The 19,821-nt window shown below is 65.6% G+C and overlaps 1 protein-coding gene across 1 annotated transcript in view; it reads left to right on the top strand.

Moving 5' to 3' along the window:
* The first annotated feature begins 247 nt into the window (after nt 1–247).
* PDE2A (phosphodiesterase 2A) overlaps nt 248–19,821 on the top strand; it is a 37,645-nt gene continuing 18,071 nt past the window's right edge. The window contains 2 exon segments of the mRNA XM_054223046.1: nt 248–395; nt 19,034–19,123. Of these exon segments, the coding sequence (XP_054079021.1) occupies nt 285–395; nt 19,034–19,123 (201 nt within the window). The 5' untranslated portion in view covers nt 248–284.

Below are 19,821 nucleotides of genomic sequence, written 5' to 3'. Positions count from 1 at the left end.
GGGACCGATACCCGGACACCCACCCCACACCGGGACCCTCACCCCGACCCCCACCCCCCACCTCCGGGGGAATACCCTGACCCTTTCTCCCACCCCCCCCCACCCCCCGCCGCCGATGCTGCCCCGCGGAGCCGGCGAGCAGCAGGTGCGGAGCGGAGCGGAGCGGGGCGGAGCGGGGCGGGGAGCGGCGGGGCCCGCAGCCCCTGCCCGGGGGCGGGGGGGAGAGAGGGGGCCGGGCCGGGCCGGGCCGTGAGGAGCCGGGGAGCGGCGGGCCGGCAGCCGGCATGGTGCTGGGGCTGCAGCATCTCCTCACCGCCCTCCTCCGGTTTTTCAGACGGGGCCAGCAGGTTTTCCTGAAGGTGGAGGACGCCGTACCCGGCTCCGAGGCGCTACAGGTAGGGACGGAGGGACCCCCACCCTCCTCACACCCCCAGGGGTGTCCCCTCGGGTCCCCCCGCGCTCCCTACCCACGCGGGACCCCCATCCCAACCGCCTCCTATCCCCCCCGGGACCCCTAGCCATCCTTCCCTCCCAGTCGGGACCCCCGACCCGCCTCCCTTCCCACCCGACACCCCCCAATCCACCTTCCCCCCCGACTCGGGACCCCCATCCCAACCTCCCCCCCTCCACCGACACCCCCGACTCACCTCCCTTCCCACCTGAGACCCCCCCAATCCACCTTCCCCCGCGACTCGGGACCCCCATCCCAACCTCCTCCCCTCCACCCGACACCCCCGACCTACCTCTTTTCCTACCCGAGACTCCCCTAACCCACCTTTCCCCCCACCCAAGACCCCCGACCCACCTCCCCCCCACCGGGGACCCCCATCCCAACCTCATCCCCTCCCATCCGGAACCCGGGGAAGCGGGGGCTGGGGCAGAGCCCACTCCCCACCCGCTCCCGGGGGTGCTGGGGGGCTCCCGGTTTATGCTGGGGGCGGGGAGCACGACACCGGGAGCGCTGGCGGGGGGGGGACACGGAGGAGCCTGGGCTGCCGACCCGCCGTGCTCGGCACTGCACGGGATCGGGGTGCGGCGGGACAGGGGCGTGCGGGACCCCCCCACCCCACACCGGGTTGGCGGGGGGGGCTTTCTCCATCCCGCTTACCCCGCCTCCTCCTTGGCGGCGGGGCTCGGGAGAGCCGGGGACAGGCTCCTGCCGGGAGGGGAAACTGAGGCACGGAGCTGCGTGAGCGGCCCCGGGGCAGGGGGGGCTGGCCGGGATGGGGAGCACCGGGGAGAGCGGGCAAAGGGCTGTCGTGCCCCCCCGCCCCGTTACCTCCCACACCCCCTCCTGCAGCTGTGGGGGGGCGCTCACCGAGTGCATGGAGCCGTCCGGGGCGGGGGTTCCCGGGGTTGGGGGGCTGGCGGGTGTCCCCGGCACGGGGTGGGGGGGGGGGGGTGTCCCCGGGCCTTGGGGACGCGCTGGGCTCGGTGTCCCCCCCGCAGCCACGCAGGAAGGAGGCGGTGGCGGGCGGGGGGGAGGCGGGTGTGCGGATCCCGGAGGAAATGGGCTGGACCGGGCGGCCCCGATCCCGATCCCGGCCCCGATCCCGGCTCCGATCCCGGCGGCCCCGCAGCGCCCTCCCGCAGCCGAGCCGGCAGCCGGGGCCGCGCCATGGGCACCCTCCAGGACAATGTGAGCGACCCCCGGGGTGGGTGGTGGTGGCGGGGGGGCTTTAGGGGGGGGTGCCATGCGTCCGGGGGTCCCTCGTGTGGTGAGGGTTTTGGGGGTGCCATGCTTTTGGGAGTGCCAGGGAATGCGGGTCCCCTCTCTCTGTCGGGGTCCCCGCTCCCCCGTGTCCCCCTGCCCTGCTCCGCTCGCCCCAAAAGCTCCTCAGCGTGCCCCCTCCGTGGGGCAAAGTCCTCGGGGGGGGGGGGGTGTCATGCTGGGAAGGGGAGGACCCCAATAGCTCCCTGCCCCAAGTCCTCCCCACCCTCTTTGCGCAAGTTGTCCATTTTGGGGGAGGGGGGGAAGGGGGAAAGGCTGCACCCCAGTATAGGGATGGGAAAATGGTTGGTCCATTGTGCTCCTGCGCCGTCAACGCATCCAAATTTGGGGAAGGGGGTGGGGGGGGTGGTCCTGAAGGGATTCGCCCCAGCCCGGAGCGCTCCCACCCCATCTCGCCATCCAGCTGTGTCGGATCCCTGACCCCAGTGCTGGGCAGCACCCATGGTTTTGGGTGCGAGAGTCGTGGCCGTGGTGTTCCCCCTCCCCCCCACTCCCCCCCCCCCCCCCCCGGCATGGCCAGGGTCTGACTGGGGGGCACAGCCCCTCTGCCCTGCTCCGGTGGGCTCTGGGTGGCTCCGGGTTCAAGGCCGGAGCGAGGCAGGGACTGGGAAATGAAGGGAAGGAAACGCTCGCCGGGAAACAGCCAAAAGCTGCTGACGGAGAGAAAGGAGCTCAGCCATGGAGGGGCGGGGGGGGGGGGGGGCATGGGGTGCATTGAGCCCCCCCCCGGAGGGGCAGGGTGAAGCTTGGGGACATCAGAGCTGTCACCCGGCTCAGGGACAGGACGTGTGGCTCCGTACTGGTCAGGGCAAGCGGCCCTTTCTGTGGTGTGGGGGTCCCCGCGGGTGCCAGACCCGCCAGCACCCAACTAGCCCTGTCTGGGGCTGGGTGGGCTGGGTGGGCTGCAGTCCCGTCCGTCCGTGTCCCGTCCCCCCCCCCCCCCCCGAGGGGACCCAGAGGTGTGGGGGGACCTGGAAGGGAGCCACAACCCCTCGTCCTGGCGGGTCAAAAGCCACCCAGATGCAGGATGGGGCTGGCTTTAACCTGGACCGGTCTGGGGACTGCTGGGGTGGCACCGGGGGGGGGGGGGGGTGGGCACGTGTGATGGGGCAAAGCTGCCCCCCCCCAGCCATACCCATCGTGCGATGCCACAGTGGCATGGAGCAAAGGGACACGACCAGGGACGGGTGACATGTGAGGGATGGGTGGCGGGGGACAAATCCTGCGGGGGTGGGCAAGAAACAGCTCCCCCCCCCACTCCCAAAATGGTCCAGGGCCCCCTATCCTGGGCGGTGCCCTGGGTGCTGGCCACGTTCATGACCCCCATCCCCAAGCCCGGGGTGGGGGGGGGTGTATAGGGGATATATATATAGGACTTGGGGCTTTATTCCCCCCCCTCCGCTGGACTCCCCCCGACCGCCCCGCTGTGGGGTGAGGCTGAAGATGGCTGTGCCTCCTCTCCCTCCCTCCCAGCCGCCGGCCCCAATGCAATTACCCGCTGCCTGGCCCATGAATCAAACCCTAATTGAGACGCGTTCGCAGCCTGGCTGAGCAGGAAGGAGCTGGGAGGGGGCGGGGGGGGGGGGCACACAGTGCCCAGGGCCTGGGAGGGGGCCCCACGCTGCACCCAGAGGCTGTGGGGGCCACGCTCGGGTGCTGCCCCCCCCACCCCCTCCTCCTATTGCTCCCCATTCTATGCTGGGGGTGGGGGGGCTGCTCCTGCCTCAGTTTCCCCACGCGGGGGAACGCGTTGGGGGGGGGGGGGGGGGTGGCGGCGTGGGGACAACGCGCCCGTGGGCGTTTGTCCCGGCGTTTCCTCCAACGGACACAAACACATCAGCAGGGCAATAAAGCGGAGGAAAGGGCCGGGGCGCTTCTTTCCATGACGCGGGGCAGGGCCGGCTTCCTTCCCCCACCCTGCAGGGGCCCGGGGGGCAGAGCGGGACCCCCAGGCCAGAGCGGGGGGTGGGGGCACCCCAGTGGCCCCCAGCCCTAAGGATCCCCGCTGGCAAAAGCTCTTCCTGTCCGGCCGCTCCGAGGAGCGGGTGCTTGCGGGTGCCGGATGAGCCCCTGTCGGCATTGCGTGTGCCCGGGCACTTTGGGGCTGTGGGTCCCGGCCCCCTCGTGCCCCACGGTGTATCGCACCGGGCTCGTGGCCACCTCTGGGGATGTGGAAATGGGGCTGGGGTGCAGAAATGGCCTGGTCGCGGTGACACAGCTCTGCACCGGCCGGGGGGGCTGCACGGAGAGCCCAGACACTGGGGTGTGGGTGCTCCTGGGGAACCCCAGGGATGGAGGAGCCGGGCGTGGGTGCTCCCGGTGCACCCCGGTGATGGAAGAGCAGGATGTGGGTACTCCTGGTGCATCCCAAGGATGGAGGAGCCAGGGTGGGGATGCTTCTGGGGTACCCCAGAGGCAGAGGAGCTGGGGTGGGGGTGTTCCTGCTGCACCCTAGAGTTGGATGAGCAGGATGTGGGTGCTCCTGCTGCACCCCCGGTGATGGAGGAGCAAGGTGTGGGTGCTCCTGGTGCATCCCAGAGGTGGAAGAGCCGGGGTGTGGGTGTTCCCGGTGCATCCCAAGGATGGAGGAGCTCGGGTGTGGGTGCTCCTGCTGCATCCTAGAGTTGGATGAGCAGAATGTGGGTGCTCCTGGTGCATCCCAAGGATGGATGAGTAGGATGTGGGTGCTCCTGGTGCCCCCCAGGGACAGAGGAGCCAGGTGTGGGTGCTCCTGGTGCGTCCCAAGGACGGAGGAGCAGGATGTGGGTGCTGCTGGTGCATCCCAGTGATAGAGGAGCCAAGTGTGGGTGCTCCTGGTGCATCCCAAGGATGGAGGAACTGGGGTGTGGGTGCTCCTGGTGCCCCCCAGGGACAGAGGAGCCAGGTGTGGGTGCTCCCGGTGCATCCCAAGGATGGAGGAGCAGGATGTGGGTGCTCCTGGTGCCCCCCAGGGACAGAGGAGCCAAGTGTGGGTGCTCCCGGTGCATCCCAAGGATGGAGGAGCTGGAGTGTGGTTGCTCCTGGTGCACCCCAAGGATGGAGGAGCAGGATGTGGGTACTCCTGGTGCACCCCAAGGATGGAGGAGCAGGATGCGGGTGCTCCCGGTGCAAACTGGGCAGGGGGGCTGCGTGCAGGCACCGGTGCTGGGAGATGCAGCGTCGGGTGGGGGGTAGCCAGCGCTGGGCCGGGGGGGGGGTTTGGTTTGACCTTCGGTGTTTGCTGGAGGGGAGGAATTTCTCGCGCCGGGTCCGGCATCGCAGCGTCGTCCTCCCAGCCACGATGGGCACCGCCGCCGCTGCCACCCTTGGTTTTTTGGAGCCGAGCTGAGACATTTTGCGGGGAGGTGATGGCAGAGACCGCCCCCCCCTCGGCCTGCGGCAGGGGGTGGCTCGGGCACTCGCTGTCTTGTTGTGGGGACAATGGCATCGCTGGCAGTGCAGGGCGGGGAGAGGGGTGAATTCAGCGGGGTCTTCTCACTCATCCCATACTGGTGTGATGGTCGGGGGGTTACTGGGGAGGGCTGAACCCAGGTCTCACCTAAGCCCCCCCCGCGGAGCATCCACAGCCGTGGGGAGGCTCGTCCCCAAAACTCCAGGGCTGAGGAGCCAAACCAGCTCCGAGGCGACCCTCTCGGAGGTGAGTCCATGGATTTAGGGACTGGGCTGGGATCTGGAGCTGCTGGATCTTTGCAGCCGGATCCGGTCGCATCCCTATCCCATGGGAAGGGAAGAGCTGCCCCGAAGAGGGTGTGTGGGGAGGGAGATGGATGCTGGGGGGGAGGGGGGAGCAGATGGGGCGCAAGGCTGGTTCCTGAGACTCCCTGTTCTTGGCGCAGGAGAGGGGATCGCTGCTCCCAGCCCGGCTCCGTAGGGATGCTGCCAAACCCGGGAGCAAATCCTCCCTGGCAGCTGCGTGTCAGCCAGAGTGGGGATTTTCTCCCTGTTTTTTTGGCTCAGGCAGGTCCTCGCAAGGTGCATCCCTCTGCCACCCACGTCTCTGGCGGGCGCATGGAGCCCGGCACCTTTGGGTGCCCTGGGCATGGCTTTGGGACGGGCCATAGAAAAGGGGGTTGGAGATGGGACCCCCGGCTGGGTGCTGCTGCTGCCCGGATGGGTGCCGATCCATTAAACACCAGTTCTCTAAACCTTCCCGCGTTGGGAACCATTTAACGGGTGGCTTTGGGCCTCCCCTGGCTGTGCCTCAGTTTCCCCATCTGAGTAATGAGACACCGCCCCCCCCCCCCCCCCGCCATTCCCAGACCCCTCCCCGACGGCTGGGAGCTGGATCCCGTCACCAAACCCTCTTATATATGGAAAATAAAAGAGGTCCAGATGCCTAAGGAGCGACCCCCACCCCCCACTCTGAGGGAGGCGGCTCTGCCAGCCCCCCGGCCGCCCGGGGCCCTGCTCCGAAGCTCTGCCCCAGATTGAATTCCTCCTCAGCTGCAGATGGCCGGGAATTCAATTTTCCCAGATCCCATCAGAGGCTGATAAACGATCCCCCTAATCACCCTGCAGATCCCATTAGCGCCGGCCGTGCCAGGAGAGGATGCAGGAACGCTGCGTCTCCCCTTCCCATCCCACCGCTCCGAGTCCCCCTTCCCATGGGACACGGCTTTTCCCTGTGTTCCCGAGCCCCTCTCCATCCGCATCCCTGGAACGCCACGATGCTCCCGAGCCGAGCCAGGCCAGCGGAGCCTGGGCACAGCCAATCCGCCAGAAAACATCTAGGAATATCCTAAAAACCCAGCCGGGAGGTGCTGGTGGCCGGCGGGGACAGGAAGGGGACCATGTGCCAGGGAAAGCCTTCCAGGAATGCCGTGTCCTGGGGACGTGCGTGGTGCCAGCTCCCCTCCAGCACTGCCTGAAACGTCGCTCGGCCCCATGCCCGGCTCTGTCGCAGCTGCCAGCGCCAAAGGGATGGCACCGGCCACCCATCACAGCTGGGTGCCAGCACGGCGGCGGCTATAAATGTCCCTGTCCCTCGGGGTGACAACTGTCGGGTACCAGGGATACTCCTAATGATGGAGCAGTTTCCCTGCGGCCGCCTGGGGAGGATGGAGAGGGCTCGGGGGCTGGGGCGCGGGGAGGGCGTGGGGTGCCCGTGGGACGAGAGGAGGGTTTTAGGGATGTGGGTTTTCGGGTGCCTTCGCCCTCTATGTGCCCAGGTGGCCCCCGAGCCCTGGCAGGAGCTGTCATCGCCTGCCGGGATGCGGCCAGTGGTCCGAGCGGATGCTCGGCTGTTTTCTACCCTGAGTTTGCAGGATGGAAACCCCCAGCCCATCCATGGGATTGTCCTCTCCGGGTCCGGGCACCCCCCTGGCCTCGTGTACCCCACAGCTGGGCCTGTGCCCCCCACTGTCCCCGCCTGTCCCCATCCTCCGGCACGTTATTTATGGGCACCGCAGCCTTGCGGGGTGGCAGCTCCCTGCTGGGAACAGAAGGGCAGCGGGGTCAAGTCCCTTCCCAGGGATGCCAGGGTGTCACCGCAGTACCGCTGCAGCCCTGAAATGGGCTGGGGCAGGTGACACGGGGCTGAGAGGGGTCCTTGTCCCTCTCCCTGCCATGGGACATGGGTTGGGACAAGTGACATGAGGCTGAGAGGTGTTGATGTCCCCTTCGCTGCCAGGGTACGTGGATTAGGGACAAGTGACATGGGGCTGAGCAGGGTCCTCGTCCCCTCCCTGCCATGGGACATGGGTTGGGACAAGTGACATGGGGCTGAGAGGGGTCATTGTCCCCGTCCCCACCATGGGACATGGGTTAGGGGCAGGTGACATGGAGCTGAGAGGGGTTGATGTCCCCTTCGCTGCCAGGGTACATGGATTAGGGACAAGTGACATGGGGCTGAGCAGGGTCCTTGTCCCCTCCCTGCCATGGGACATGGGCTAGGGACAAGTGACATGGGGCTGAGCAGGGTCCTTGTCCCTGTCCCCACCACGGGACATGGGTTAGGGACAAGTGACATGGGGCTGAGTGGGGTCCATGTCCCCAGTGTGTGGGCAGTGTTGCAGGCAGCAGCCCCCCTGCCCTGGCTACGAGGTGCACGGGGGATCCCGGGGGACACGGATGGGGGTCTGGAGGGGCCACGGACAGGGGACCTGGGGGTCCCCATGGTGCAGGGGACCAACCACTTTCCTGCTCCTTGCCATTTGTTTCCCACCGAAATAACAAGGTCCTTCCCTTCCCGGCGGGAGAGACCCCTGCCTTTTCCAGCTCCGCTCTTATCAACAACTAATTAGCGGCAAATCGTTTAGCCAGCCCGGCCGGGGACTGCCGTTCCAAGAAGGCCGCGATGTTCTTGGGGACGGGAAATCCTTGAGGAGGACGGCCGCGGTCCCGGCCGTTTGTCCTGCCCAACAAAGGCACATCAACAGGAAGCGACCTTGACTCCGGCCCCGTTCCATCAGCAAGGCTGGGATGGGTGGGGGGGGACGGGGACGGGGACAGACCCGGGGAGCATCCCCCAAGGTCTCGGACGATGAGGCAGGTTGGAAAATTTTGCTTGGAATATTTGACATCCCCCGCTGGGAGAGTGCGGTGTCCCCAGGGAGCGTCGGTCCAGCTGGCCTCGGACTGGGCGGATGGTTGGCACTAGCTGTGCAATGGCCCCGTGCACAGCACTCCGTGCAAATCACGGAATCACGGGATGGTTTGGGTGGGAAGGGACCTTAAAGGCCACCCAGTGCCACCCCCTGCCCTGGGCAGGGACACCTCCCACCAGCCCAGCTTGCTCCAAGCCCCGGCCAACCTGGCCTTGAACCCCTCCAGGGATGGGGCAGCCACAGCTTCTCTGGGCAACCTGGGCCAGGGGCTCACCGCCCTCACAGCCAAGAATTTCTGCCTCAGATCTCAGCTCAATCTCCCCTCTTGCAGTGGAAAACCCTTCCCCCTCGTCCCATGGCTCCCCTCCCTCATCCAGAGTCCCTCCCCAGCTTTCCTGGAGCCCCTTGAGGGACTGGAAGGGGCTCCAAGGTCTCCGCGGAGCTTTCTCTTCTCCAGGCTGAACCCCCCCAACTCTCTCAGCCCGTCCTCCCAGCAGAGGGGCTCCAGCCCTTGGATCATCTCCGGGGCCTCCTCTGGCCCTGCTCCACCAGAAGATCCTGTGCAGCCCCCCGCCGGGTGCAGCCCCCCCAGCACCGACTCCTGTCCCCAGCCGGGCGATGCCTTGCTGGCCGCTGCGATTCCATTGCATCCTCCTGGGCTGGAACTCGCCGATGGAGCACCAGCACCTGAAATGACTCGGAAAAGTGCGATATTTTTTTTTTTGGTGGTTTTGGTTTTTTTTTTGCTTGTTTTTTTTTTTGGTGTGTGTATGGTTGGACTCGATGATCTCAAAGGTCCTTTCCAACCATGAAGATTCTCTGATTCTATGATTTAAGGAGAAGCGAAGAGCTCACGCTGGGGCTCTTTGTGCCTGCTAGGCGCTGGTTACGGCTGTGGTTACGGCTGTGGTTAAGCGCGGGCAGTGCGGGGGCGAGGAGGACGCGGTGGAGGGATGCGCTGAGCTCCGGGCTCGGCGCTGGGGGGCTCAGCACAGCCCCTTCCCAACCCCAGCGCCTCTCCGAGCCGGTCCTGCACGCCTGCCACCCTGCACACCCAGGGAAACTGAGGCAGGAGCGGGCATGGAGGGGTCCCAGTGTGGGTTTTTTTGGGGGTGGCTGGCGCTGGAGGCTGGCATCCCCCCACCCATGGGCATCCTTATCCCAGTGTTGCTGCATGCCAGGGTGACTCTGTGCCAGCCCCTGCTCCTCATCCATCTGCTGCAACAGGAGCCCGGGCAAATGACCGTGGGGAGGCAAGAGATATCCCAGAAGTGTTTCCTTCCCGTTTACGCTCATTATCCCCCTATAAAAGATGAGGTAATTAAGGAGCTACCTCGGGTTACAGGTTGTTGCTGCCTGATTAGATTAAAGCAATGTAATTTGGGAGCGAAAGCAGTGCTCTAATCCGGGATGGGCAGGCTGGGAGGTGATGGATGGCTTCCCGGCCGGGGCTGGGCAGAGCTGCTCTCTGTCTGTCCATCCCTCTGTCCTCTGATGCCCTGGACCTTGTCCCAGGGATGCTGCTGGGAGGGTATCAGGGATGCTGTTGCGGGGGGGAGAATCAGGGATGCTGCCCTGGGGGTGTCAGGGATGCTGCTGGAGGGTATCGGGGATGCTGTGGAGGGGTGTCAGGGATGCTGCTGGAGGGTATCGGGGATGCTGTGGAGGGGTGTCAGGGATGCTGCCCTGGGGGTGTCAGGGATGTTGCTGCGGCGGGAGAATCAGGGATGCTGCCCTGGGGGTGTCAGGGATGTTGCTGCGGGGTACCTGGGTTGCTGCTGGGGGGTATCTGGGTTGCTGCTGGGCTATGTCAGGGATGTGGCTGGAGGGTGTCAGGGATGCTGTTGGGGGGGAGAATCAGGAATGTTTCTGGGGGGTATCAGGGATGCTGCCCCAGCAGGTATCAGGGATGCTGTTGGGGGGGAGAATCAGGAATGTTTCTGGGGGGTATCAGGGATGCTGCCCCAGCAGGTATCAGGGATGCTGCTGGGTGCATATTTGGGATCATGCTAGGTGGTGTCAGGGATGCTGCTGGGGGGGGCGGTATCGGCGATGCTGCCCTGGGGGTATTGGGGATGCTGCTGGGAGGTGTCGGGGATGCTGCTGGGAGGTGTCGGGGATGCAGCTGGGGGGGTATCAGGGATGCAGCTGGGGGGGTATCAGGGATGTTGCTGGGGGGGAGAATCAGGGATGTTGCTGGGGGGTATCAGGGATGCTGCCCTGGGGGTGTCAGGGATGCAGCTGGGGGGGTATCAGGGATGTTGCTGGGGGGGCAGAATCAGGGACGCTGCTGGGTGGTATCAGGGATGCTGCCCTGGGGGCATCAGGGATGTGGCTGGGGGTGTCAGGGTTGTGGCTGGGGGTGTCAGGAATGCGGCTGGGGGGTATCGGGGAGGCTGCTGGGGGCATGGGGGATGCTGCCTCCATATCCCCACCCCGATGGAGGGCGTTCCCTGGGGAATGGTGGCCGTGGGGCTGGGGATCCTGAGGCAGTGCAGGGACAAAGACAGGGTGACAGGGACCTCAGCGCTGTCACTCAGAGCTGGCTGGAGGGGACAGCAAAGCGGTGGGGACCCGCTGCCTTCAGGAGAGTCGCTTCCCAACTCCCTGCCTCAGTTTCCCCACTTGCGGTGTTTCAGCCGGGCCGTGCTCTCTGCCTGCGCAGGGCTCCTGCCCGGCCCTGCCTGCGTGTTGTCAGCTCGGCGTTGCTAACACACAGCCAGAGCTTGGCTATATTTAACCACCGCGGCCGGAGCACGGGGCCGTGCAGCCGGAGCAGGGGTGTGTGTGTGTGTGTGTGTGTGACAGGAGAGCAGCCCCCCCAGGGATGGGAGCAGGACTGGGGGGCTCGGTATTGCCGGAGGCGAGGGGGAGGCGGGAGAGGAGGATGAATCACAGCTCGGGGATATTTTTATACCCGGCCAGATTGCTCGGCAAATGCTTGGGCAGGGCGGCGCGGGCACCGGGGAAGGGGGGTTTGCTTCCAGCCGCCGGCTGCTGGGGCTCAGCTTGGGGGTCCTGTTGGGGGTGGGGGGGATACGGGGCTCGGCTGCTCCCCCGGGAGCTGGGGGTGCCCATCCTGGGGTGCAGGCGTGGTGTTGGCACCCTGACGTTACACCCTGGACGGTGTGGCAAGAGCAGGGATGTCTGTCCCCATGTCCTGGGGGGCACCTTGGGGGCAATCGGTGGGGGCAGAAAGGGGGTCCTGGACCAGCATCTTCCTCTGCAGAGAGGAGAAAGTGCCCTGGAGAGGGGAAAGTGATGGGGAAAGCCAAAGCTGTGGCTTGGGGAGGGGGAACTGAGTGTCCCTGCCTGCAGGTTTAGGGCCAGGCAGGGAGCCCCTGGGGCTGCCCTGGCCAAGGGAAGGTGACCCGAGCGGCCGGGTGTCCCCATGCTGGGGACACGGGAACGGGCACAGGGAGACCGGCTGCCTCCCAGATGGCAGCGAGCGGGCGGCAGGAATACAAATGCGATTTGCTTTTTGCCTGTCAGACGGGGGATCGGAACGAGATCCAGAGGCTGGCGGCTGCGGCCGAGCCAGCGCCGGCTAAAAATGCATCCCATGGGACAAACCCAAGGTGGGAGGGTGCCGGGTCCCCAACCCTGTCTCTGTGGGACCGCCGTGGGGTGACAACCCCAGCCGGGCACTGAGAGGTGCTCCTGGGAGAGGCAGTGGGGGTGGTGTGAGAGGAGCTGGGGGGTGGCGGGGGGGTCCTGGCTGCCCTGGGGGTCTGCCGGTTTCAGGGCTGACATCTCTCACCCCATCTGCTGCCGGAGAGGTGCTAAATGGGGTGATGGGGGGGCTTTTCCCTTCCCTAGACCCTCCCTGCCTCGCTGTACGCCGGGCTCTCAAGCATCCCCATCCCTTTGCATCCCAATCCAGCAGCTTGGCAAAGGCATGGGGCAGGGATGGGGACGGTACCCGCGGGAGGTGGCTACTGGGGGGGTGGGGTGGGGGTTGGTGGGGGGGAAGTGATGCCCGTGGGCACGGAGATCTGCGTACTCAGCATCTGGGATGCTCTGATTTGATTTGGGTGCCCCAGCTCGGGGCGGGGGATGAACTCCTTCCAGACGGAGCGATGTCCGGCTTCATCCCCAAGGCGATCGCTCACGCCGGGGCTGGGGGGGGGGGGGGGGGGTTGGCGTTAACACACTAATCCACTTACAGAATTAATTGGGATCATTTCCCTCGCGGTTCCCAGGTGGATAAAATCCCGCGGGAGGGGCAGGAGCCGGGCTGGGAGGGTTTGCGGGGAGCTGGACGCCTCCGAGCTCCAAGGGTGGCGGGCGGTCAAATAATTTCCTTGGAGTTTTTAGGGCGAAGGCGGGCTGGGAGATGATTCATTTCCTCGAGGTTCCTCGGCCCCGCAGCGGGCAGGGGCTGTTGCCGAAGCCTGGGATGATGCCAGCATTCCCCCCGCCGCCCCCAGCCCAGCCCCGCCTCAGGGCCAGCACCCATGGGTGCCCCCGCAGCCGTGGCAGGGCGCAGCCAGGCTGTGGGTCTGGTTTCCCTCAGCCCAGCACCCCTGTCCTCGGGTTGGGAGCCGGGCAGGACGCCCAGCCCTTGTTGTCCCCCCGCTTTTACGAGGCAGGGTGGGGCGCCCTGCACCCCAGCTCCGCATCCCTCCGGCAGCAGGATGCTCCCAGGCGCCGCGTACTGCTGCCTCCCTTCCCGTGCCTCAGTTTCCCCCGGGTTAGAGCCGAGCCTGGTGGGCGGCAGGTCCTGGATTTGAGCTCTTTGGGTGCTAACTCCACTTGCCAAGCGCCTGAGTGCCCCCCCCCCCCCGCCGCCCCCCGAGAGGAACCCCATCTTCCAGGGGGCTGAGCATCCCAGCAGGACCCTCGCTGCCTTGGATCCGGCCTCTGCCTGCTCCGGAAGCGGGGGGGATACCCCTCATGCTGGGGGGGCTCTGGATGGGGCAGCATCACCCCTGAGCTCCCCCATGGGGGAAAAACCGTCTCTATCCCCAAGCCATGAGGTGCGAGACCCAGCGAGCGCGGGTGCTGGGGGGGGGGCGGGGAAGCGGGACCCCCGTCCCCAACCTGTCCCCCCTCCCTCCCCACAGCAAGCGTGAGAGGAGCCTTTCCGGAGAGGAAGCTGGCCAGGATGGGATTTCTCTATTCCATAAACATCCAGACAGGCTGCCGGGGTGTGTGTGGGGGTTGTTTGGGGCTGGGGGGGGAGGTGGGGGGGACAGCCCCAGCTGCCGCGGCTGGCGGGGCTTAGCATGGGGATGGATCTGTCCCAGAAACCCCCTCCCTCCCTGGAAAAAAAAACCCCCAAACCCACCTCACTTTTGCTGCAGGTGAATTCCCTCCGCTGGAAAAGATGGTTTTCCATCCCAGCGGGGTCTGTCGGAGCCTGGCGTGGGGGGGATGCTGCCGCTGCTCTCTGGAAGGAAAAAAGTGGGGAAAAAAATGGGGAGGGGGAGGGGGGGAATAAAAAGGTGCAATTTTCCATGGGGAAGAGGGCAGGGCCGCTGTGAGGTTTGGCTTTCCGAAGGTTTTTGTGCTTTCCGAAGGTTTTTGGGTTTTCCGAAGGTTTTTGTGCCATGCGGGGCCTCGCCGTGCCCTGGCTCGTGGAGGGGAGGGGGCCGAAGACAAATTGCTTACTCTAATGAGCTGATTCATTAATCACCCTGGCGGCTCCGGTGGGAAATATTTGAGGCAGATAACGGCTCTGGCATGTGCCAGCCCTGGTCCCATGGGGACAGTGTGGCATGTGTCACCCAGTCCCGACGCAGAGGCCGGTGTCCCCATCCTCCCAGGGGACACTTGGTCCCAGGGTGACGGTCCCATGGGGCCATGGATGCTGTCTGAGCACGAGGACCAGCACAGGGACAGAGAGAGGGACAGGGATGACAGGGAGGGGGACAGGGAGAGGGAGAGGGAGGGGGACAGGGAGGGGGACAGGGACAGGGAGGGGGAGGGGGACAGGGAGAGGGAGAGGGAGGGGGACAGGGACAGGGAGGGGGAGGGGGACAGGGAGAGGGAGAGGGAGAGAGACGGGAAGGGGGACAGGGAGAGGGAGAGCAAAAGGGACAGGGAGAGGGACAGGGAGGGGGACAGGGAGAGGGACAGGGAGGGGGACAGGGACAGGGAGGGGGACAGGGAGAGGGAGAGGGACAAGGACAGGGAGAGGGACAGGGAGGGGGACAGGGACAGGGACATGGCACTGCTCCCCTCCTCTATCCTGCTCTTCAGGAGCAGCGCCCTCAGCTCCCGGCGTTGTCAGTGACACCCAGCGCCGGGTCCTATGTCCCCCCGCATCCCGATGGGTACCGGGAGGTGCCACCCGCACCCTGCCACCCGCTGCGGATGGGTGACATCCCCGGGGACAGGGACGGGGTGGCCGGTGGCCCCGTCTCATCGTCGGGTGCCAGAGCATCCCGCTGCGGATGGGGCAGGAAAGGGGCTTCTGGGGGGGGTTCCGTGCCCCCCCCCCAACCCCTTTGCACGGTGGCCCCAGGATGCTCGTCACCCCCCCGGCGAACGCGGGGACCCGGCACATCACCCACATCCCTCTTCCCCAGCAGGAATTAGGGGAGCCCCCCCCCCCCCACCCCGTGGCTCCTGGCTCTCCCAGTGTCCCGGGCGCCGCTCCAGCTCCCGAGGGGGGGTCATTAAATAAAAGCCATAAACAGAGCTGACAGCGGGGCCCCAGCGGGGCCTCGGGAAAGGCTATTTATGGCTAAAACCGGGAGGGGGGCGGGTGGCCCGTGGGCTCCGTGCCCAGGGCTCCCGGCCCAGCGTCCCATGGGATGCGCACGGGAGGGTACAGAGCGCGGCCGCAGCTATGGCATCCCGGGATAAGCAACCGGGAATACTGCCGGCATGGCAGGGGGAAGTTGGTATGGGAGCGGGATGGGCACAATGAGTGGGTTGAGTGGGATGAGGGGGATGAGGGGGATAGAGGGACGAGGGGGATGAGTGGGATGAATGGGTCGAGTGGGATGAGCAGGATGAAGGGGATGAGCGAGATGAGTGGGACGAGTGGGATGAGCAGGATGAGTGGGATAGTGAGATAAGTGGGATGAACGGGATGAGTGGGATAGAGGGATGAGGGGGATGAGCAGGTTGAGCAAGATGAGTGGGATAAGTGGGATAAGTGGATCAAGGGGAATGGGTGGGATGAGCGAGATGAATGGATCAAGTGGGATGAGTGGCATGAGAGGGACGAGTGGGATGAGCGGGACAAATGAGTGGAGTGGGATGAGTGGAATGAATGGGATGAGTGGGTTGAGTGGGATGAGAGGGATGATTGGGATGAATGGGATGAGGGAGATGAGTGGGACAAGCAGGATGAGTGACATGAGCAGGATAAGCAGGATGAGTGGGACAAGCATGACGAGTGGGATCAGCAGGTTGAGTGGGATAACGGGATGAGTGGAATGAATGGGCTGAGTGGGATACAGGGATGATTGGGATTAGTGGGATGAGGGGGATGAGGGGGACAAGTGGGATGAGCAGGATGAGTGGGATAGCGAGATGAGTGGAATGAACAGGATGAGTGGGATAGAGGAAGGAGTGGGTTGAGTGGGATGAGCAGGATGAGTGGGATGAATGGATCAAGTGGGATGAGTGACATGAGAGGGACGAGTGGGATGAGCGGGACAAATGAGTGGAGTGGGATGAGTGGGATGAATGGGATGAGTGGGACAGGGCGATGAGGGGGATGAGTGGAACAACTGGGATGAGCAGGATGAGTGGGATGAGCGGGATTAGTGGGATGAGTGGGACAAGCGGGATGAGTGGGACAAGCGGGATGAGTGGGATGAGTGGGACAAGCAGGATGGGTGGGATGAGCGGGATGAGCGGGATGCCCTCCCGTGCAGCCGCGCCCCGCCGCCTGCCTCCGCCGCTCTCTCCTCAGCGTGGGGATGGGTTTTTTTTAGCTCCTGCAGCTTTTTCCACCCACTCCGGGGACGGACCCGAATTCCCAGCCCCATTACACCCATCACCCGCCTCCAGCTGCCACCTGTCCGTCCCCGCGCCCAGCGTGCCGCCGCCATTCGATGCTCCCAACAGCCCCGGGGTGGGGGGGTGGGCGTCCCGCTCGGGCTCTGCCCCGTCTCCCCCTCAGCACACGGCGGGGATGCCGAGCCCCCCCGGAGGGACCGGAGGGACAGAGGGACGGCAGGACGGCCACCCGGCCGAGGCCTGGCTGTATTCTACAGTGCATGTGTCTCCAGTGTGAGTAAGCGACTGGAGATGCGGCCCTGTTGGAATAAAACCGGTGCCCATGTCTTCAGCTGGAAGCGCCCTCGCCGCCGGCCCCGGCCGAGGGGCTGCCACCGGCTTGGGGACGGTCCCCGCAGGGTCCCCGCCGTGGCACTGGGGATGGCCGACGTCGGGCGCCTGCGAGCTTTCTCCCGGGGGATTTATGGCGGCGCTGGCAGGGGAACGGCAGGAATCCTCCTGCCCGCGGGGCTCCCTGGGCGGGGGGGGCGGCTGGCGGGAGCCACGGCGGTGGCCACGGCTCACCTGGCACCCTGCGGCAGACCCAGGGTGCCCCCCCCCCCCGGCCCCTGCACCCTCTGGGTGCCCAGGAGGGGCGTGGGGTGGGGAGCGGGGACAGGTCCGGGGTGGCCCCCGTGTATTAATGCAAAGGAACCGGCACCGACTCGAATATTTAAGGGGAGGGGAGCCAGGTTTGCTGCCCTGCCTGCGCTGCCTGCCCTGCCTGCCCTGCCTGCCGTGCCAGACCTGCCTGCCCTGCCTGCCCTGCCTGCACTGGGCCCTGCCTGCATGGAGTCCTGCCTGCCCTGCCTAGGCTGCCTGCCCTGCCTGCCCTGCCTGCACTGGGCCCTGCCTGCGCTGCCTGCCCTGCCTGCCCTGCCTGCACTGGACCCTGCCTGCATGGAGCCCTGCCTGCCCTGCCTAGGTTGCCTGCCCTGCCCACCCTGCCTGCGCTGGGTCCTGCCTGCCCTGCCTGCCCTGCCTGTGCTGCCTGCCCTGCCTGCCCTAGGCCCTGCCTGCCCTGCCTGTGCTGCCTGCCTTACCCACCCTGCCTGCCCTGCCTGCCTTTCACTGCCTGCCCTGCTCACTCTGCCTGCCCTGCCTGCACTGAGCCCTGCCTTCCTTCTCTGCCCTGCCTGCCCTGCCTGTCCCAAGCCCTGCCTGCCCCGTCGGAGACGAGGTGTCAGCGTGGCTAGTACAGGCAATGGCGTGGCTAGCACTGGGAGTGGCGTAGCTAGTGCAGGCATTGACGTGGCTAGCACAGGTATTGATGTAGCTAGTGCAAGTACTGGCATGGCTAGTGCAGGCATTGACATGGCTAGTACAGACATAGGCATGGCTAGTGCAGGTATTGGTGTGGCTAGCACTGGAGATAGCATGGCTAGAGCAGGCACTGACATGGTTAGTTGCAGGCGTTGGTGTGGCTAGCGCTAGAGGTGGCATGGCTAGTGTGGTGGTTGTGGCTAGCACAGACATAGGCATGGCTAGTGCAGGCATTGACATGGCTAGTGCAGGCATTCACATGGCTAGTACACATGTTGATGTGGCTTTTGCGGGTGCTGGCGTGGCTAGTGCAGGCATTGACATGGCTAGTGCAGGCATTGGTATGACTAGCGCAGGCGCTGGCATGGTTAGTCCTGAGGGTGGCAGGCTAGCGCAGTCATTGCCGTGGCTAGCACTGGAGGTAGCATGCCTAGTGCAAGCATTGACATGGCTAGCGCCTGTGTTTGTGTGGCTTTTGCAGGTGCTGGCATGGCTAGCGCAGGTATTGGCATGGCTAGTGCAGGTATTGGCATGACTATCACTGGGGCTGTCATGGCTAGTGCAGGTATATGGCATGGATAGCATTGGGGGTGGTGTGGCTAATGCAGGCACTGGCATGGCTAATGCTGGCAGTGGCTTGGCTAGTGCAGGCATTGGTGTGGCTAGCACTGGGGGTGGTGTGGCTAGCTGTCCTGACCATGACACTAGCATAGGTGTCGGTCTGGCTAGCGCTGGGGGTGGCATGGCTTGTGCAGATGCTGGCACGGCTAAGACAGGTATTAGCGTGGCTAGTGCAGGTACTGGTGGAGCTAGTGCTGGAGGTGCTGTGGCTGGTACAGGCATTGACATGGCTAGCACAGGTGCTGGTGTGGCTAGTGCAGATGCTGGCATGGCTAATGCAGGTATTAGCATGGCTAGTGCAAGTATTGGTGGAGCTAGTGCTGGGGGTGGCGTGGCTGGTGCAGGCATTGATGTGGCTAGTGCAGGCATTGGTGTGGCCAGCACTGGGGTGGCATGGCTAGTGCAGGCATTGGTGTGGCTAGTGCAGGTGTTGGTGGAACTAGAGCCGGGGGTGGCTTTGCTAGTGCAGGCATTGGTGTGGCTTAGCACTGGCAGTGGCTTGGCTAGTGCAGGCATTGGCGTGGCTAGCGCTGTTGGTATCTGGGCTAGTGCAGTTGCTGGCACGGTGTTTGGCTGCCTGGTGCAGGCACTGGCGTGGCTTACGCGGATGTCGGCGTGGCTAGCACAGCTACTGGTGTGGCTAGCGCAGGATTGTGCGTCCCCACGTGTGGCTTCGGGGCCATGTCCCTGCAAGCCCAGGTGTCCTTGGGGACGCCACCCCGCTGGTGCCGGCTCTCCATCCCAGTGCTCCCAGTATGCCCAGAGCTCCCCCCCCCCACTCCCCGACAGCCATTGACCAAAAAGGGACATTCTGAGCCCAGAAGGGCTGTGGGCGCGGTGCTGCGGGGGGGTGGCCGGGTGACCGGGGGAGGTGACGCGGGACGGTCCCCTGACCCCTTTGCTCTCTCCCCAGGATGCCCTGCTGAGCCTAGGGGCCGCCATCGATGCCGCCGGGCTACGGGATGCCCTCCGCCATGGCCTGCTGGCCCTGCTGCCCGCTGCGGTAGGTGGGGACCGCGCGGGGGACTCGCTGGTGGCTTGTACCAAGGTTGAGCTCAGGGCAGGGGGGAGGGGGAATGTCCCCTCTTCCCCCCCACCCGGCCCACCTCCATGTCCTCCCACATATGGGCCACGTGTCACCGGCGGCCAACACCCCGTGTGACATCGCTCTTGGGTTGAGTGTCACTGGCCGCCTCCTTGCCAGGAGCTGTGGAACCCTTAATGTCCTCCTGGCCCCGGGGTGCTGGTGACCTTGGTACCAGTGGTGGCCCCAGAGCGCCAGTCGTGGCCCTGGTGCCAGTGGTGGCCCTGGGGTGCTGGTGGTCTAGGTGCTGCTGGTGACCTTGGTACTAGCGGTGACCCTGGCACCAGTTGTGGCCCTGGTGCCTGTGGTGGCCCTGGTGTCCTGGTGACCCTGGTGTGCTGGTGAACCTGGTACCAGTGGTGGCCCTGGTGCTGGTGGTGGCCCCAGGATGCTGGTGGCCCTGGTGTGCTGGTGGCTCTGGTACCAGTGGTGACCCTGGTACCAGTGGTGGCCCTGGGGTGCTGGTGATCCTCATGCTGGTGGTGACTGTGCCACCAGTGGTGGCCTTGGTGCTGGTGGTGGCCCTGGGGTGCTGGTGGTGGCCCTGGGGTGCTACTGACCCTGGTACCAGTGGTGGCCCTGGGGTGCTGGTCATCCTGGTGCTGCTGGTGACTGTG

This window comes from Rissa tridactyla, chromosome 1, assembly GCF_028500815.1.
Source record: "Rissa tridactyla isolate bRisTri1 chromosome 1, bRisTri1.patW.cur.20221130, whole genome shotgun sequence".
NCBI lineage: Eukaryota > Metazoa > Chordata > Aves > Charadriiformes > Laridae > Rissa > Rissa tridactyla.
Note: the sequence above shows the minus strand (reverse complement) of the source record. Positions and strands in the feature narration are given on the sequence as shown.